The sequence below is a fragment of the Euprymna scolopes genome, chromosome 2, assembly GCF_053919585.1.
Source record: "Euprymna scolopes isolate OS-2025 chromosome 2, ASM5391958v1, whole genome shotgun sequence".
Classification (NCBI taxonomy): domain Eukaryota; kingdom Metazoa; phylum Mollusca; class Cephalopoda; order Sepiida; family Sepiolidae; genus Euprymna; species Euprymna scolopes.
The window spans coordinates 129,272,019-129,288,215 of record NC_136483.1 but is presented as its reverse complement, the minus strand read 5'-3'; the positions used below and the strand labels follow the sequence as shown (position 1 = coordinate 129,288,215).

The following is a 16,197-nucleotide window of genomic DNA, read 5'->3' as shown; positions in this document are numbered from 1 at the left end:
AGCACCCTATTTCATTGACTTGATGTATATCCAAATTGTTAGCACCCTATTTCATTGACTTGATGTATATCCAAATTGTTAGCACCCTATTTCATTGACTTGATATATATCCAGATTGTTAGCACCCTATTTCATTGACTTGATGTATATCCAGGTTGTTAGCACCCTATTTCATTGACTTGATGTATATCCAGGTTGTTAGCACCCTATTTCATTGACTTGATTTATATCTAAGTTGTTAGCACCCTATTTCATTGACTTGATGTATATCCAGATTGTTAGCACCCTATTTCATTGACTTGATTTATATCCAAATTGTTAGCACCCTATTTCATTGACTTGATATATATCCAGATTGTTAGCACCCTATTTCATTGACTTGATGTATATCCAGATTGTTAGCACCCTATTTCATTGACTTGATGTATATCCAAATTGTTAGCACCCTATTTCATTGACTTGATGTATATCCAGATTGTTAGCACCCTATTTCATTGACTTGATGTATATCCAGGTTGTTAGCACCCTATTTCATTGACTTGATGTATATCCAAATTGTTAGCACCCTATTTCATTGACTTGATTTATATCTAAATTGTTAGCACCCTATTTCATTGACTTGATTTATATCCAAATTGTTAGCACCCTATTTCATTGACTTGATATATATCCAGATTGTTAGCACCCTATTTCATTGACTTGATGTATATCCAGATTGTTAGCACCCTATTTCATTGACTTGATGTATATCCAAATTGTTAGCACCCTATTTCATTGACTTGATATATATCCAGATTGTTAGCACCCTATTTCATTGACTTGATGTATATCCAGGTTGTTAGCACCCTATTTCATTGACTTGATGTATATCCAGGTTGTTAGCACCCTATTTCATTGACTTGATTTATATCCAAATTGTTAGCACCCTATTTCATTGACTTGATTTATATCCAGGTTGTTAGCACCCTATTTCATTGACTTGATGTATATCCAAATTGTTAGCACCCTATTTCATTGACTTGATTTATATTCAAATTGTTAGCACCCTATTTCATTGACTTGATTTATATCTAAATTGTTAGCACCCTATTTCATTGACTTGATTTATATCCAAATTGTTAGCACCCTATTTCATTGACTTGATTTATATCCAGGTTGTTAGCACCCTATTTCATTGACTTGATGTATATCCAGGTTGTTAGCACCCTATTTCATTGACTTGATTTATATCCAAATTGTTAGCACCCTATTTCATTGACTTGATATATATTCAAATTGTTAGCACCCTATTTCATTGACTTGATTTATATCTAAATTGTTAGCACCCTATTTCATTGACTTGATTTATATCCAAATTGTTAGCACCCTATTTCATTGACTTGATGTATATCCAGGTTGTTAGCACCCTATTTCATTGACTTGATTTATATTCAAATTGTTAGCACCCTATTTCATTGACTTGATGTATATCCAAATTGTTAGCACCCTATTTCATTGACTTGATTTATATCCAAATTGTTAGCACCCTATTTCATTGACTTGATGTATATCCAAATTGTTAGCACCCTATTTCATTGACTTGATTTATATTCAAATTGTTAGCACCCTATATCATTGACTTGATGTATATCCAAATTGTTAGCACCCTATTTAATTGACTTGATGTATATCCAAATTGTTAGCACCCTATTTCATTGACTTGATTTATATCCAAATTGTTAGCACCCTATTTCATTGACTTGATTTATATTCAAATTGTTAGCACCCTATATCATTGACTTGATGTATATTCAAATTGTTAGCACCCTATTTCATTGACTTGATGTATATTCAAATTGTTAGCACCCTATTACATTGACTTGATGTATATCCAAATTGTTAGCACCCTATTTCATTGACTTGATGTATATCCAAATTGTTAGCACCCTATTTCATTGACTTGATGTATATCCAAATTGTTAGCACCCTATTTCATTGACTTGATTTATATTCAAATTGTTAGCACCCTATTTCATTGACTTGATGTATATCCAAATTGTTAGCACCCTATTTCATTGACTTGATTTATATCCAAATTGTTAGCACCCTATTTCATTGATTTGATGTATATCCAAATTGTTAGCACCCTATTTCATTGACTTGATTTATATCCAAATTGTTAGTACCCTATTTCATTGACTTGATGTATATCCAAATTGTTAGCACCCTATTTCATTGACTTGATTTATATTCAAATTGTTAGCACCCTATTTCATTGACTTGATGTATATCCAAATTGTTAGCACCCTATTTCATTGACTTGATGTATATCCAAATTGTTAGCACCCTATTTCATTGACTTGATTTATATCCAAATTGTTAGTACCCTATTTCATTGACTTGATGTATATCCAAATTGTTAGCACCCTATTTCATTGACTTGATTTATATTCAAATTGTTAGCACCCTATTTCATTGACTTGATGTATATCCAAATTGTTAGCACCCTATTTCATTGACTTGATGTATATCCAAATTGTTAGCACCCTATTTCATTGACTTGATTTATATCCAAATTGTTAGCACCCTATTTCATTGACTTGATGTATATCCAAATTGTTAGCACCCTATTTCATTGACTTGATGTATATCCAAATTGTTAGCACCCTATTTCATTGACTTGATGTATATCCAAATTGTTAGCACCCTATTTCATTGACTTGATTTATATTCAAATTGTTAGCACCCTATATCATTGACTTGATGTATATCCAAATTGTTAGCACCCTATTTCATTGACTTGATGTATATCCAAATTGTTAGCACCCTATTTCATTGACTTGATGTATATCCAGATTGTTAGCACCCTATTTCATTGACTTGATTTATATTCAAATTGTTAGCACCCTATATCATTGACTTGATGTATATCCAAATTGTTAGCACCCTATTTCATTGACTTGATGTATATCCAAATTGTTAGCACCCTATTTCATTGACTTGATGTATATCCAAATTGTTAGCACCCTATTTCATTGACTTGATGTATATCCAAATTGTTAGCACCCTATTTCATTGACTTGATGTATATCCAAATTGTTAGCACCCTATTTCATTGACTTGATTTATATTCAAATTGTTAGCACCCTATATCATTGACTTGATGTATATCCAAATTGTTAGCACCCTATTTCATTGACTTGATGTATATCCAAATTGTTAGCACCCTATTTCATTGACTTGATGTATATCCAAATTGTTAGCACCCTATTTCATTGACTTGATGTATATCCAAATTGTTAGCACCCTATTTCATTGACTTGATTTATATTCAAATTGTTAGCACCCTATATCATTGACTTGATGTATATCCAAATTGTTAGCACCCTATTTCATTGACTTGATGTATATCCAAATTGTTAGCACCCTATTTCATTGACTTGATGTATATCCAAATTGTTAGCACCCTATTTCATTGACTTGATGTATATCCAAATTGTTAGCACCCTATTTCATTGACTTGATGTATATCCAAATTGTTAGCACCCTATTTCATTGACTTGATGTATATCCAAATTGTTAGCACCCTATTTCATTGACTTGATTTATATTCAAATCGTTAGCACCCTATATCATTGACTTTATGTATATCCAAATTGTTAGCACCCTATATCATTGACTTGATGTATATCCAAATTGTTAGCACCCTATTTCATTGACTTGATGTATATCCAAATTGTTAGCACCCTATTTCATTGACTTGATGTATATCCAAATTGTTAGCACCCTATTTCATTGACTTGATGTATATCCAAATTGTTAGCACCCTATTTCATTGACTTGATTTATATTCAAATTGTTAGCACCCTATATCATTGACTTGATGTATATCCAAATTGTTAGCACCCTATTTCATTGACTTGATGTATATCCAAATTGTTAGCACCCTATTTCATTGACTTGATGTATATCCAGATTGTTAGCACCCTATTTCATTGACTTGATGTATATCCAAATTGTTAGCACCCTATTTCATTGACTTGATGTATATCCAAATTGTTAGCACCCTATTTCATTGACTTGATGTATATCCAAATTGTTAGCACCCTATTTCATTGACTTGATTTATATTCAAATTGTTAGCACCCTATATCATTGACTTGATGTATATCCAAATTGTTAGCACCCTATATCATTGACTTGATGTATATCCAAATTGTTAGCACCCTATTTCATTGACTTGATGTATATCCAAATTGTTAGCACCCTATTTCATTGACTTGATGTATATCCAAATTGTTAGCACCCTATTTCATTGACTTGATGTATATCCAAATTGTTAGCACCCTATTTCATTGACTTGATTTATATTCAAATTGTTAGCACCCTATATCATTGACTTGATGTATATCCAAATTGTTAACACCCTATTTCATTGACTTGATGTATATCCAAATTGTTAGCACCCTATTTCATTGACTTGATGTATATCCAAATTGTTAGCACCCTATTTCATTGACTTGATGTATATCCAAATTGTTAGCACCCTATTTCATTGACTTGATGTAAATCCAAATTGTGAGCACCCTATTTCATTGACTTGATGTATATCCAAATTGTTAGCACCCTATTTCATTGACTTGATGTATATCCAAATTGTTAGCACCCTATTTCATTGACTTGATGTATATCCAAATTGTTAGCACCCTATTTCATTGACTTGATGTATATCCAAATTGTTAGCACCCTATTTCATTGACTTGATGTATATCCAAATTGTTAGCACCCTATTTCATTGACTTGATGTATATCCAAATTGTTAGCACCCTATTTCATTGACTTGATGTATATCCAAATTGTTAGCACCCTATTTCATTGACTTGATGTATATCCAAATTGTTAGCACCCTATTTCATTGACTTGATTTATATCCAAATTGTTAGCACCCTATTTCATTGACTTGATGTATATCCAAATTGTTAGCACCCTATTTCATTGACTTGATGTATATCCAAATTGTTAGCACCCTATTTCATTGACTTGATGTATATCCAAATTGTTAGCACCCTATTTCATTGACTTGATGTATATCCAAATTGTTAGCACCCTATGTGCGGAGATACTGGAATCGCTCTATTCGGCATATCAGGGCATCAATGGAATGTTTGCAAACGCCAGACAACGGCTATTTTGGCCAGGACTAGATGTGAGCATTCATCAGACCTGGACCCAGTGCGAAGTATGCAATGTAATGGCTCTGTCACAACCTAGGGAACCCTGAGTTCCCATTTCAGAAGACTGTGACTGACTTTTTTGATTTATGAGGAAAGAACTACGTAGTATATGCAGATAGATACACCAGATGTGTAGAAGTCACTCTGATGTCGTCTGGGAATACCAAGGCCACAAGTGACGCTCTAGAAAACTGGTTCTGCATGTACGGCATCTCGGATGAACTTTCGACCGATGGTGGACCACTGTTTGACTCCAGTGATTATAACTGGTTTCTAGATAATTGGGGCATAAGGAAATGAACATCATCGGCATATGACCCTCAAAGCAACGGGGGAGCAGAATTGGCTGTTAAAACGGCTAAAAAGATCCTTATTGATAGCATTTACAGTTGTGGTCGCTTATGCCATGACCGGGCAGCTAGGTCCCTACTGACTCGTCGCCACACTCTGGTACAAGACCTACATGTCACCAGCGATGATGCTCTACGGTCGTGTGATAAAGGACCATCTCCTAGTGTCAAGGACTGATATTGAATCCATAAACGCTGGAGAGAAATCAGTCGTTATAGGGAAACAACTATGGCAAAAAGACACTTATGGAATGAAAGGGAATACAATCTAAAATGTCAGTCACTTCAGGTACTGAAAATTGGGGAAACAACGTTCTGATCCCCATCTGGCATCAATTAAAATGAATGGCTCTCGTCTTGGGGAGGCCTCAAGTTTTGACAGGCTTCTGGGCTTGACCTTTACTCCTGATCTTAAATGGAATACGTACATCAAATCTGTTGCCAAGGCCGCTGGAAAAATGGTCGGATCCTTCTATCGATCCAGTAGATATCTCACTGCTGATGCAATTCTCTATCTATATAAGATGGACTTCGTGGCCTGGTGGGAGATGTCCTTTTCTCTTCGCTGCAACCTCTATCTCACAGAAGAGATGTTGCGAATTTGTCTCTGCTTTATTGTTATTTTCATGGAAAGTGTTCAACTGAGCTTCAATCTATGGTCCCCCCTCGCCAAACTTTCACAAGAAACACTAGACTAGCTGAAAACTTATCAATAATTTTCCCCACTCTTTATCTGTACCTAAACCTAAACATAGATTCCATGATCAAAGCTTCTTTCTTAGAACTGCATGCCTGTGAAATTGTCTTCCATTTTCCTGCTTTCCAGCTGTCTATAATATGGTTGTCTTCAAGTCCAACGTGAACAAGTTTCTGATGAGCCGTTCCACTTAAGTTAACAAATTTACCGAACTTCCATTACTATCGATTACTATATTGTCCTTCTGACTACTCTACACTCTTTAACCCTTATTCTTGAGTGGCCTATCGGCCTTGATAAGTGGTGACGCCTATGTAAAAAAAAAAACAAAAAAAAAACAGTGCAGATTACCAACCAAGTTGATCCACACTTGCACAGATAGGCAAAGATGGGAAGGGTGATGGAAACACTGGGTAACCGGAAGCATAATGTATGCATTGATGGGAGTAATCAGGTGACCTTATCGCAATCGCCGATTCCTCCGAAGAATAAACCCTATGGTAAATACCCCTTGTCACTCGATACCTGAGGAGCCACCAGGAATGTTAGATACCATAGACAACCTAACAGGACCCGAAATACCGGGACAATGGTCCCCCACATGTATGGATCAACACAAGCCCGAAACATTCAACACTGCCAGAACAGATGGAGGTGGATGACACAGCATCCCCTGGGATGATGGAGGTTGAGGAAGACCAACCGGTGCATCGTAGCAGACATGGGGCACATCATGGGGCACAGACATGGGGCACGTCACACGACTACTCCAGAGTCTCAAAACATTGGACCACATTGCGAGTCTTTTGTGGTTCTGGAAGGGGGAGGGCATGTCGAGGTGGAATCGAACCCAAGACGCCCAGTTACAAGACCGGAGTGGTCTTGGCGTCACACCCTCCTAGAAGTAGACTCACCCACTTGCATGAGAGGTGAGAGTGGGTTACTTAAACAAGACATGCACGGCAATGAGTGTGCTTTCAAATATACGTCGTCTTACTGACGCTTTGAATGTGCTCACTAACATTAGTGTAAAACCTGCTCTTAAGTGAAAATTTAACCGGTGTAAAGTATCACAATACCTAAAGTTAACGAACATAATAATAATAATAATAATTTTTATAATAATAATAATAATAATAATAATTTTTATAATAATAATAATAATAATAATAATAATAAACAACCCATCCAAGCAAGAAGACCGGGTGTTGTAATAATTAATAAGAAAGAAAAGTCCTGTCAAATCGTATATTTTCGCTGTTCCAGCTGACCACAGAGTGAATATCAAAGAAAAGAAGAAACGGAGCAAACACACAGAGCTAGCCAGAGAGCTGAAAAGGATATGGATTATCAAGAAAATCAAAATAATATCTGTAATAGTAGGAGCACTTGGAACAATTCTGAAAAACTTATGAAAAAAGAATGGGAAAAATTGGAATCAGAGGGATGGCTGGAAAGATACAACAAATAACAATAAAGAAAGCAGCTGAAATATTAAGGAAAACCCTTGAATGCAAAGACTAATACACACGAGCCACATCTGAGGAGACTTGTTGTCACTCAGCTTCCAGGGAACACAACAGTTTTTTTTTTCAAAGTGAAATTTTTGATAACCTGTATGAAAGCTCCCTGAGAGCCAATAATAATAATAATAATAATAATAATAATAATAATAATAATAATCTTGAATATTTTGAATGGCAATCATTTGCAATTACATTAAGGAAACACCCCAAACAATAAATATATGTCAATAGTCTTGCAATTAAAACAAATAATTAAAAAAGCTTTGATTAAAATAAGATTACTATGTAGGATAATGGAGTCGGGAATCAATTATTTCTTTTTACTCAATGACAGACACCGAGACTCTGACATACCATTCCAGTGTTGTATCCATTGCATTATATTTGCAATGTCTTACCATTTGTAACATCTTACCATTTGTAACATCTTACCATTTACAACATCTTACCATTTACAACGTCTTACCTTTTGCAACGTCTTACCATTTGAACATCTTACCATTTGTAACGTCTTACCATTTGTAACGTCTTACCATCTGTAGCATCTTACCATTTATAACCTCTTACTACTTGTAACATCTTACCATTTGTAACGTCTTACCATTTGTAACATCTTACAATTTGTAACGTCTTACAATTTGTAACGTCTTACCATTTGCAACGTCTTACGTTTTCTTTTTATATATATATTTTTTTTTCATTTTTCTTAACCTTTTTCTTCTAGGGGGTGGGACATCCAACCAGATGTCTGACATTTACCCCTATTTTAGTGAGTCCAACCAAGAGATCTTTTCAGGATTCTAGCCGTCCCTTTCAATGCAATCGTTTGTATTTCACCTGCACTTGGTTCACCTGGTATGCTTGCTATGTACTTTTTAAAGTTCTTGTTGATAAGCCCAGTTGCTCCTATAATGACTGGTATAATTGAAACGTATTTTAATTTCAAATTTCGTTTCATATCATACATAAGTCCTTGATACTTTGTTATCTTTTCCCTCTCAGCTCTGTTAAACCCTGTATCATTGGGTACACTGACCTCTATTATGGTCACTTTTTTGTTTGCTCTGTCTCAAATCACTATATCTGGTTTAACAGCTGCGTTTTCAAGATATGTACCAGTCGAGATTATGTAGTCATAGTGAATGGTGTAGTTGTCATTCCCAACTGTTCGTTCGGGTATATGTTCCCAGGATTTTTTACTACACTGAATGTTGAGTTTCTTACATATCTTCCAGTGAAGGTATTTGCAAACTCCGTTATGGCGATCTGTATAATAACCATCTCCAAGTAGGACTTTGCAACCAGAAATCAGGTGGCCCACACTCTCAACCTCAGTGCTACAGAACCTGCATTTATTATTGTTGCTTAGACCACACATCTTTTTGAAGGCGTTTGTCATGAGGCCCTGGTCTTGTGCAGCCAATATCAACCTCTCTTGGTCGTAATGGAGGGATCCTCTTTTGAGCCAGTCCAGGGAACCATCCCTATCAATATATTCTTGGGATAGTTCAGTCGGTAGGTATTTTGCCCGTTTATGGTTGGTCCATTCTTCTGTTTTAACACTGTGGAACTGGCTAGTGTATTTTTTCCGACTTTTCTGGGCTATGTCAGTGGCAGGCTTGTTTGGGTTCTCAGCATCATTTGTAAGGCAATCCTTTCCAAAACGAGTGGCAAGTTGTGTTATAGATGTTGTACTATTTGCTCGGTTCTCATAATGGTCTTTAATTTTCATCAGTTTTGGGTTACAGGAATTTATTATGTACTGACCTATGCTGACGATTGTGGCTCTGTGTTGATGATTGACTTCCGAGAGTCCCATACCTCCTTCTCGCCTGGGAAGGTACAAACGAGGTATGCACTCGTTTCGATAAATAACTCGGTACAAGGTTAACATTTTCCTTGTCTTTGTGTCAAGCCAATTTATGTCTTTCTGAGGCCAGTTAATAATGCCAAAACTATATGCTAGTACTGGCATGGCAAGTTGGTTAATTGCCGTAACTTTGTTCTTGTTTGTGATTTCAGTTTTGCAGATTTTTCTTACCCGGTGTAAATATTCTTGGCTTAGTTTCTCTCTCATCTTGGAATGCTGGATGGACTCATTTTCATCAATGCCGAGGTATTTGTATGTTTCCTGTTCATCTAGTTCTCTGATTTCACTATTTTCATTGTGCTGAATGTTTTCAGTAGATATCTTCTTGCCAGCTTTCAGAGTACACTTAGCACACTTATCCAGCCCGAGTTTCATTTTGATGTCATTGGAAAAAGTGTGGACAATTTTTAGTAGATGATCTAAATCCTTATCCGAGCTAGTATACAGCTTAAGATCATCCATGAAAAATAAATGGTTTATTACCTTGGAGGATTCTCTTTGGCGGCTATAGCTTAGATTATAAGCACCTTGGCAGTTCTTTAGGAGCTTACTTAGAGGATCAATTGCTAAGCAAAATAGTAGAGGAGATAAACTGTCTCCTTGGAAAATTCCTTTTTTTAATTTTTATATTTGGAATGGATATCCTTCCCCCGCTATGGTTTAAGGTAATGGATGTTTGCCACTCCTTCATTTGGGCAGCTATAATTTCTCGTATAGTCGGGTGGATCTTGTATAATTCGAGACATTTTAGTATCCACGAATGGGGTACACTATCAAATGCTTTCTGATAATCTATCCATGCCATATTTAGATTTCTTTTTCTTTTCCTGCAATCTTCCAAAATGGTCTTGTTGATGAGCAATTGATCTTTGGTGCCTAGGCAGTTTTTCCTGCATCCTGTTTGTTCCTCCTCAAGATAATCTCCGGATGAAAGATGGTTATAAATGCTGTCAGCTATTAATCCAGTGAACAGCTTGTAAGTCGTGGTTAGGCAGCATATTGGGCGATATTTGCTGGGGTTTTTGGTTTCTGTGCTTTTAACTATTAAGCTTGTATCGCCTTTTAATAGCCATGATGGTGTCGCTTCATAAGCTTTCAACATTCTGGTGAAACATCTGTTATAATGATCATGCAATGCTGTTTGCTGTTTTAACCAGAAGTTAGATATGTTGTCGATGCCAGGTTTCTTGTGATTTGAAGCTCGTGCCAGCTTTGATCTTATTTTATCTGGCGTTATTTCTGACTCTGGCATTTCTCTTTTAATATTCATTTGCATTGGTAATATCCCCGATCCACTGGGTCTCTTCATTATGTACTCCCTCTTTTTCAAATAAGGGTCTTCAGTAATCGTCTAATTCCTGTTTATATGGGGGATCTTGGATTTTAATTTCTTCTCTTATTAGATTCCTGTAGAAAGTTCTGGGATTGTTTGCAAAAAGCTTATTCTGTGTCTTTGCATTAATCTTTGCCATGCGATGTTTAATTCTTTGGGCAATGGCTGGTATTTTGCCTTCCAGTTCCTTCATTATGTTTCCAATATTTTTACAATTTGTTTTAAATTTGGCACAGATTCTTTTGACAATATTTTTGAGTCTACCTTCCACTGTGGGATTCTTCATGGACTGCTTTAATTAGCTAAGCTCCTTTCTACAGGTGTTTATTTGTTTTAGCGGCTTGACTTTCCATTTTGGTGTTGCTTTGGTTACATTAGGTTTTTTGTTTCTATTTTGGTGTTTATTCAGAGGAAGTATTTTGTTGCTAATGTACAGTCCAGCTGCATATGTGACGTTATTTAGCTGCCTAAGGTCTATTTCTTCTGGAACAAGCCTTATGAGAGCAATATTGACTTTGATGGTCAATGACTTAAAGAATCTTGAGGCTTGTATTTTAGGTAACCTAGGCCTTTCTTCCATGCTTATATTGCTAACTTTTTCTATTGTGTTACACAGTTCTTCTATTTCCAATTGCTCATCATCTGGTTCTGGAAGCAAAACACAAGGTGGAGTTTTTCTTGGTGAGGGAGTTATTTCACATGTTGATGGGGATGAAGATGTGTAATCTGCTTTATAGTGACAGTGAGGTGGTGGAGAGGATCCTGTAGGTATTTGGGTTTCTGATATGGAGTTATGCACTTCTTCTGGGTTTTGCATTGTAAGGGTTATCTGTTGGTTAGTTACCGACAAATGTTGCACTGGTCTAAGGTGCTGATGTTGTGGGCTCACATTTGCAGTCTCTTCAAATTCGGTGGGATACAAAATAGGTTTCTCTATTGGATTAGCATGTGTGTTCAGTAGAGCTGTTACTTCCTCTCTCATGTGTTTAAGTTCTTCCTCATTGAACACTCGTTCTTTTAAAATATTATATTTTTGAGAGGTTAAGTTACAAGGTGGAGTATTCTTCTTCCATGGACAGAAATAGAAGAAAATTTCCCTCCAGGTTTCTGTCCTTTGCTTTTGTTTTGCATATTTTCTTTTCGCATATTCCATGGCCCAAATTAAAGACCACTTTTCGTACTTACTCCATCTGGACTTTAGTCTTTTCTCAGTCTCCTCTTTCTGAATAGGGAGGTAATCATTTTCAGCATTTTTTAGGGCTTTATGCTTGATGCTATTTTCGTCTTCTTCTGTTACGTATCTCTTGATTTGTGATACAAGGGATTGCAGCTTAGCAACTGTTGTCTGCTTTTTTTCTTCAGTATGAATATGTATATGTTTGCATACGTGAGACTTACCCTACCCCCTTTTTCTTTTTGTTACTCTGTCGTTCTGTATCCCCCTATATCTCTCTCTTTCTCATGTGTGTGTCTGCTGAAGGTGATTGTGTACATTTTTGTCGCTATGCACAACAAAACGACATTTGCGTAAATCTCTATGTCTGACGTGTGTGCGTGGTTTGTCTATTTTACAGCATATCAACCTTTTTCCCCCTCAGCACTGAAGCCATCAGAGTCATTGTTGAGATGGCTTTTTCTCTGTTGACTTAGATATGACTTTGGTCCTGTACACTTCCTGGAGGTCCACCTTCACAAACTTTGCCTACTCCCTTTTAGGATTTATTTTATTGCCAATCGCCTGGGGCGCCCCAACCGGAAATGCCGACAGAGCTTCTCGTGCAGCTTTTGCAAGCCAGAGTATTCTTATTCTAGGGAGCTGGCTCTTAAATTGCACTTTCTAACCTTTGTGTCTGCCGTGGAAGGGAGATAAATGTCGAACCTTGTAAGAAATTTCTTCCCTACACACCCAATTTCCTCCCTGCAGATAGCAAATGAAACTCCACAAACAAAGCCATAACTTTTAACTCAAATTTTATTCAAGATGTATCAGAAATGAAAGTTCTTTGGTCACGGTAAGTCCCTTACAAAAACAGTGGCTGAATTTGCTATCCATTTCAATGGAGCCGGTAGTTATGATTCCTCTGTGGGAATGTTAGTTCAGGTTTCGTTTTAGAAGGATACATGTTGTACATGGTTGAACGCGGCAGGAATGTTGTCCAAGTAAAATTTTTTAAGTTGAGTCATTGAACATGGCAGTGATTGACACAGCTTGTACTCGGACCGTTTGTGGCCAAAGATGGTTGGATGAATATAAAAAGAATATCAACCAAGAAGATATTATTATTAAGAGAAGTAATAGACCTTTCCGATTTGGCTACGGAAAAATTATAAACTCCTCTACCCAGGTAACTCTACCGGCGATAATAGGTTCCACTAGGTGTAATATAAGTGCTGAGGTAATTCAAGCTGATATTCCTCTGCTTTTGAGTAAAGCTTCGTTGAAGAGGGCTGGAGCTGTTCTGGATCTTAATTCAGACAAAGCTGTCATGTTTGGGAAGCCAGTGGACCTACAATTCACATCTACTGTATAGATATTCTTGGTAGTGGTCATCATACAAGAAACTCCCATTCCGATGTGCTAATTGTTGATAACATGACCAATAAAGAAAAAATAAAAAGTTTAGAAAAACTGCACAGGCAGTTTGGACATGCCTCAGCTGAGAAATTAAAACTGCTATTAAAGTCTGCTGGCTCAGATGTTATGGAGGTGGCTAAAATTTTGGAAAAAATTGTAGCCAATTGTGAAATATGTAGGAAGTATAGAAAACCTGCACCAAGACCAGTTGTTGGTTTTTTCTTAGCTAATGACTACAACCATACTGTAGCCATGGACCTTCATCAACTCGAACCTAACCTATGGTATTTGCATATCATAGATGAATTTTCCCGGTTCAGTGCGGGTTGCATCACTAACACTAAGCAGTCATCTAAAATTGTAAAAAAATTCATTCAATGCTGGATTAGTATCCATGGAGCACCTAAACGAATGATCAGTGATCTGGGAGGTAAGTTCGACAATGCTGAAATGAAACATATGGCTGAAAATTTTAACATAGACATCTCTACCACTGCTGCATATTCACCCTGGAGTAATGGTCTATTGGAACGACACAATCAGATACTAACTGAAATATTATTGGAGTTAAGGTCCGACTACACTCTGGATTGGGAAACAGCACTAAATTGGGCCATTATGGCAAAGAATTCGTTACAAAACGTACATGGATATAGCCCTTATCAGATAGTTTTTGGAAGAAATCCAAACATTCCCACGATCCTTATTGATAAACCACCTGCACTAGAAGGGACCACCACAAGTGAAGTTGTAAAAAACAACATAAATGGATTACATGCTGCAAGACAGGCTTTTATCAAAGCCGAATCATCTGAGAAAATTAGGAGGGCCTTAAGGAAACAAACACGCCCCACACCTGATCTTTGCTCACCGGGGGATAAAGTTTATTACAAAAGACCAGACAATCAAGAATGGAAGGGTCCAGGTGTTGTCATTGGTCAGGATGGTCCTGTGGTATTTGTCAGACATGGTGGAATGCTTGTGAGAGTACATAAATGCAGATTGCGTTTGTGTAACTCACCACTTGCGGATGTAAACTCTAATGAAATTTCAGTAGCATCAAAAACCTCTGATAGCCAGGACTATAATTATGAAACATCTGATGAGGAATATACTGAAACAGCTGAGGTTGGGACAAAAAATGACCCACAACCCGATCCTATAGCCAAGATAAAGCCTGGTAACATCATCACATACAACCAAAAGGGAAGCAATGGGCAAATACAGGCGGAAATAATAAGTCGGGCTGGAAAAGCCACCAGCAGAAACAAACATTGGTTTAATGTGAAAATCCAAAGGCCAGTAAACTTGGAGAATGAAGAGATGTCGGTAGATTTAAGTAAAGTCATGGATCTTAATGTGGCAGAACCACTAATAGGACCCACAGAAGGAGACACTATAATGATGGTGGCAGGTAGAGAATTCGATGAGGCCAAGAAAAGAGAACTTGACAGCTGGAAACAAAACAATGTTTTTACTGAAATAGATGATGCAGGACAGAAATGCATATCTACGTGCTGGGTGTGTAGTTTAAAAAACACACCTAATGGGGTTATGCAAAAAGCAAGGCTGGTCGCTAGAGGTTTTGAAGAACCCAAGAATGACATTCAAAAGGATTCACCAACCTGTGCTCATGAATCCTTAAGACTTATTATGGCATTAACAGCCCAAAATCAATGGAGTCTACACTCCATAGACATAAAAACTGCCTTTTTGCAGGGTCACATTATGGATAGGGAGTATACATCAGACCATCCAAAGAAGCTTTCAGTGACAAGATATGGCGGCTAAATAAGTGCGTCTATGGACTGAGTGAAATCAGTTATGAATGAAAATGGCGATGTAATGTCCCAAATGGACCCTACAGTTTTCTACTGGATTAGTAAATCTGGTAACCTAGCTGGAGTTTTGGTGTGTCATGTAGATGACTTCATTTGGTCAGGGGACCAGACATTCAACAATACCATCAGCAATATACGCAGCACATTTAAAATTGGAAAAGAGGATAGTAAGACCTTCAAATACTGTGGAATTGAGCTTAATTGCTACGGTCCAGAAATATTAATAAACCAAAACAAATATACCGACAGTATATCATCCATTCCAATAGATTGTTCAAGGACCATGGAAAAAGAATCACCGCTAACAAAAATTGAGATAAATTCACTCAGATCCAAGATCGGCCAATTGTTGTGGTTAGCGCATCAGAGCCGACCGGACTTATTATTTGATGTCTGTAGTCTAACGACTAATATTAACCATAGCACCATAAAGGACCTGATAACTGCCAACAAAATTATTGGAAAAGCTAAGGCATCCAAACTATCATTGAAGTATCAACATCTTGGTGACAATGATCAGTTACGTTTGGTGATATTTAGTCATGCCGCTTTGGGAAATCTTCCTGATGGTGGAAGTCAGGGGGTTATGTCATATTCCTCACTGGGACATCTGGGAAAGTCTCACCGATCTGGTGGAACTGAAAGAAAATCAGACGGATTGTCCACAGTACCTTAGCTGCAACAAACAATTTTAATGTCTGAAGCTATTGATATGGCTGTTTTCATTTCCACCCTGTTTGGTGAATTGACAACAGGAAGAACAAATTGGTTATTGAGAAGCGTCTTACAACA

At 36.9% G+C, this 16,197-nt stretch overlaps 1 protein-coding gene across 1 annotated transcript; it reads left to right on the top strand.

Annotated features, from left to right (window-relative positions):
• The first annotated feature begins 13,582 nt into the window (after nt 1-13,582).
• On the top strand, nt 13,583-15,355 carry LOC145240366 (uncharacterized). Its single transcript, XM_080103947.1, has one exon. It carries the CDS (start codon nt 13,583-13,585, stop codon nt 15,353-15,355), a length of 1,773 nt encoding a protein of 590 aa, XP_079960073.1.
• The last annotated feature ends 842 nt before the right edge of the window (nt 15,356-16,197 follow it).

Bases quoted from the DNA above. Each gene is read 5' to 3' on its own strand.
- LOC145240366 (XM_080103947.1), top strand. From the start codon at position 13,583: ATGACCAATAAAGAAAAAATAAAAAGTTTAGAAAAACTGCACAGGCAG.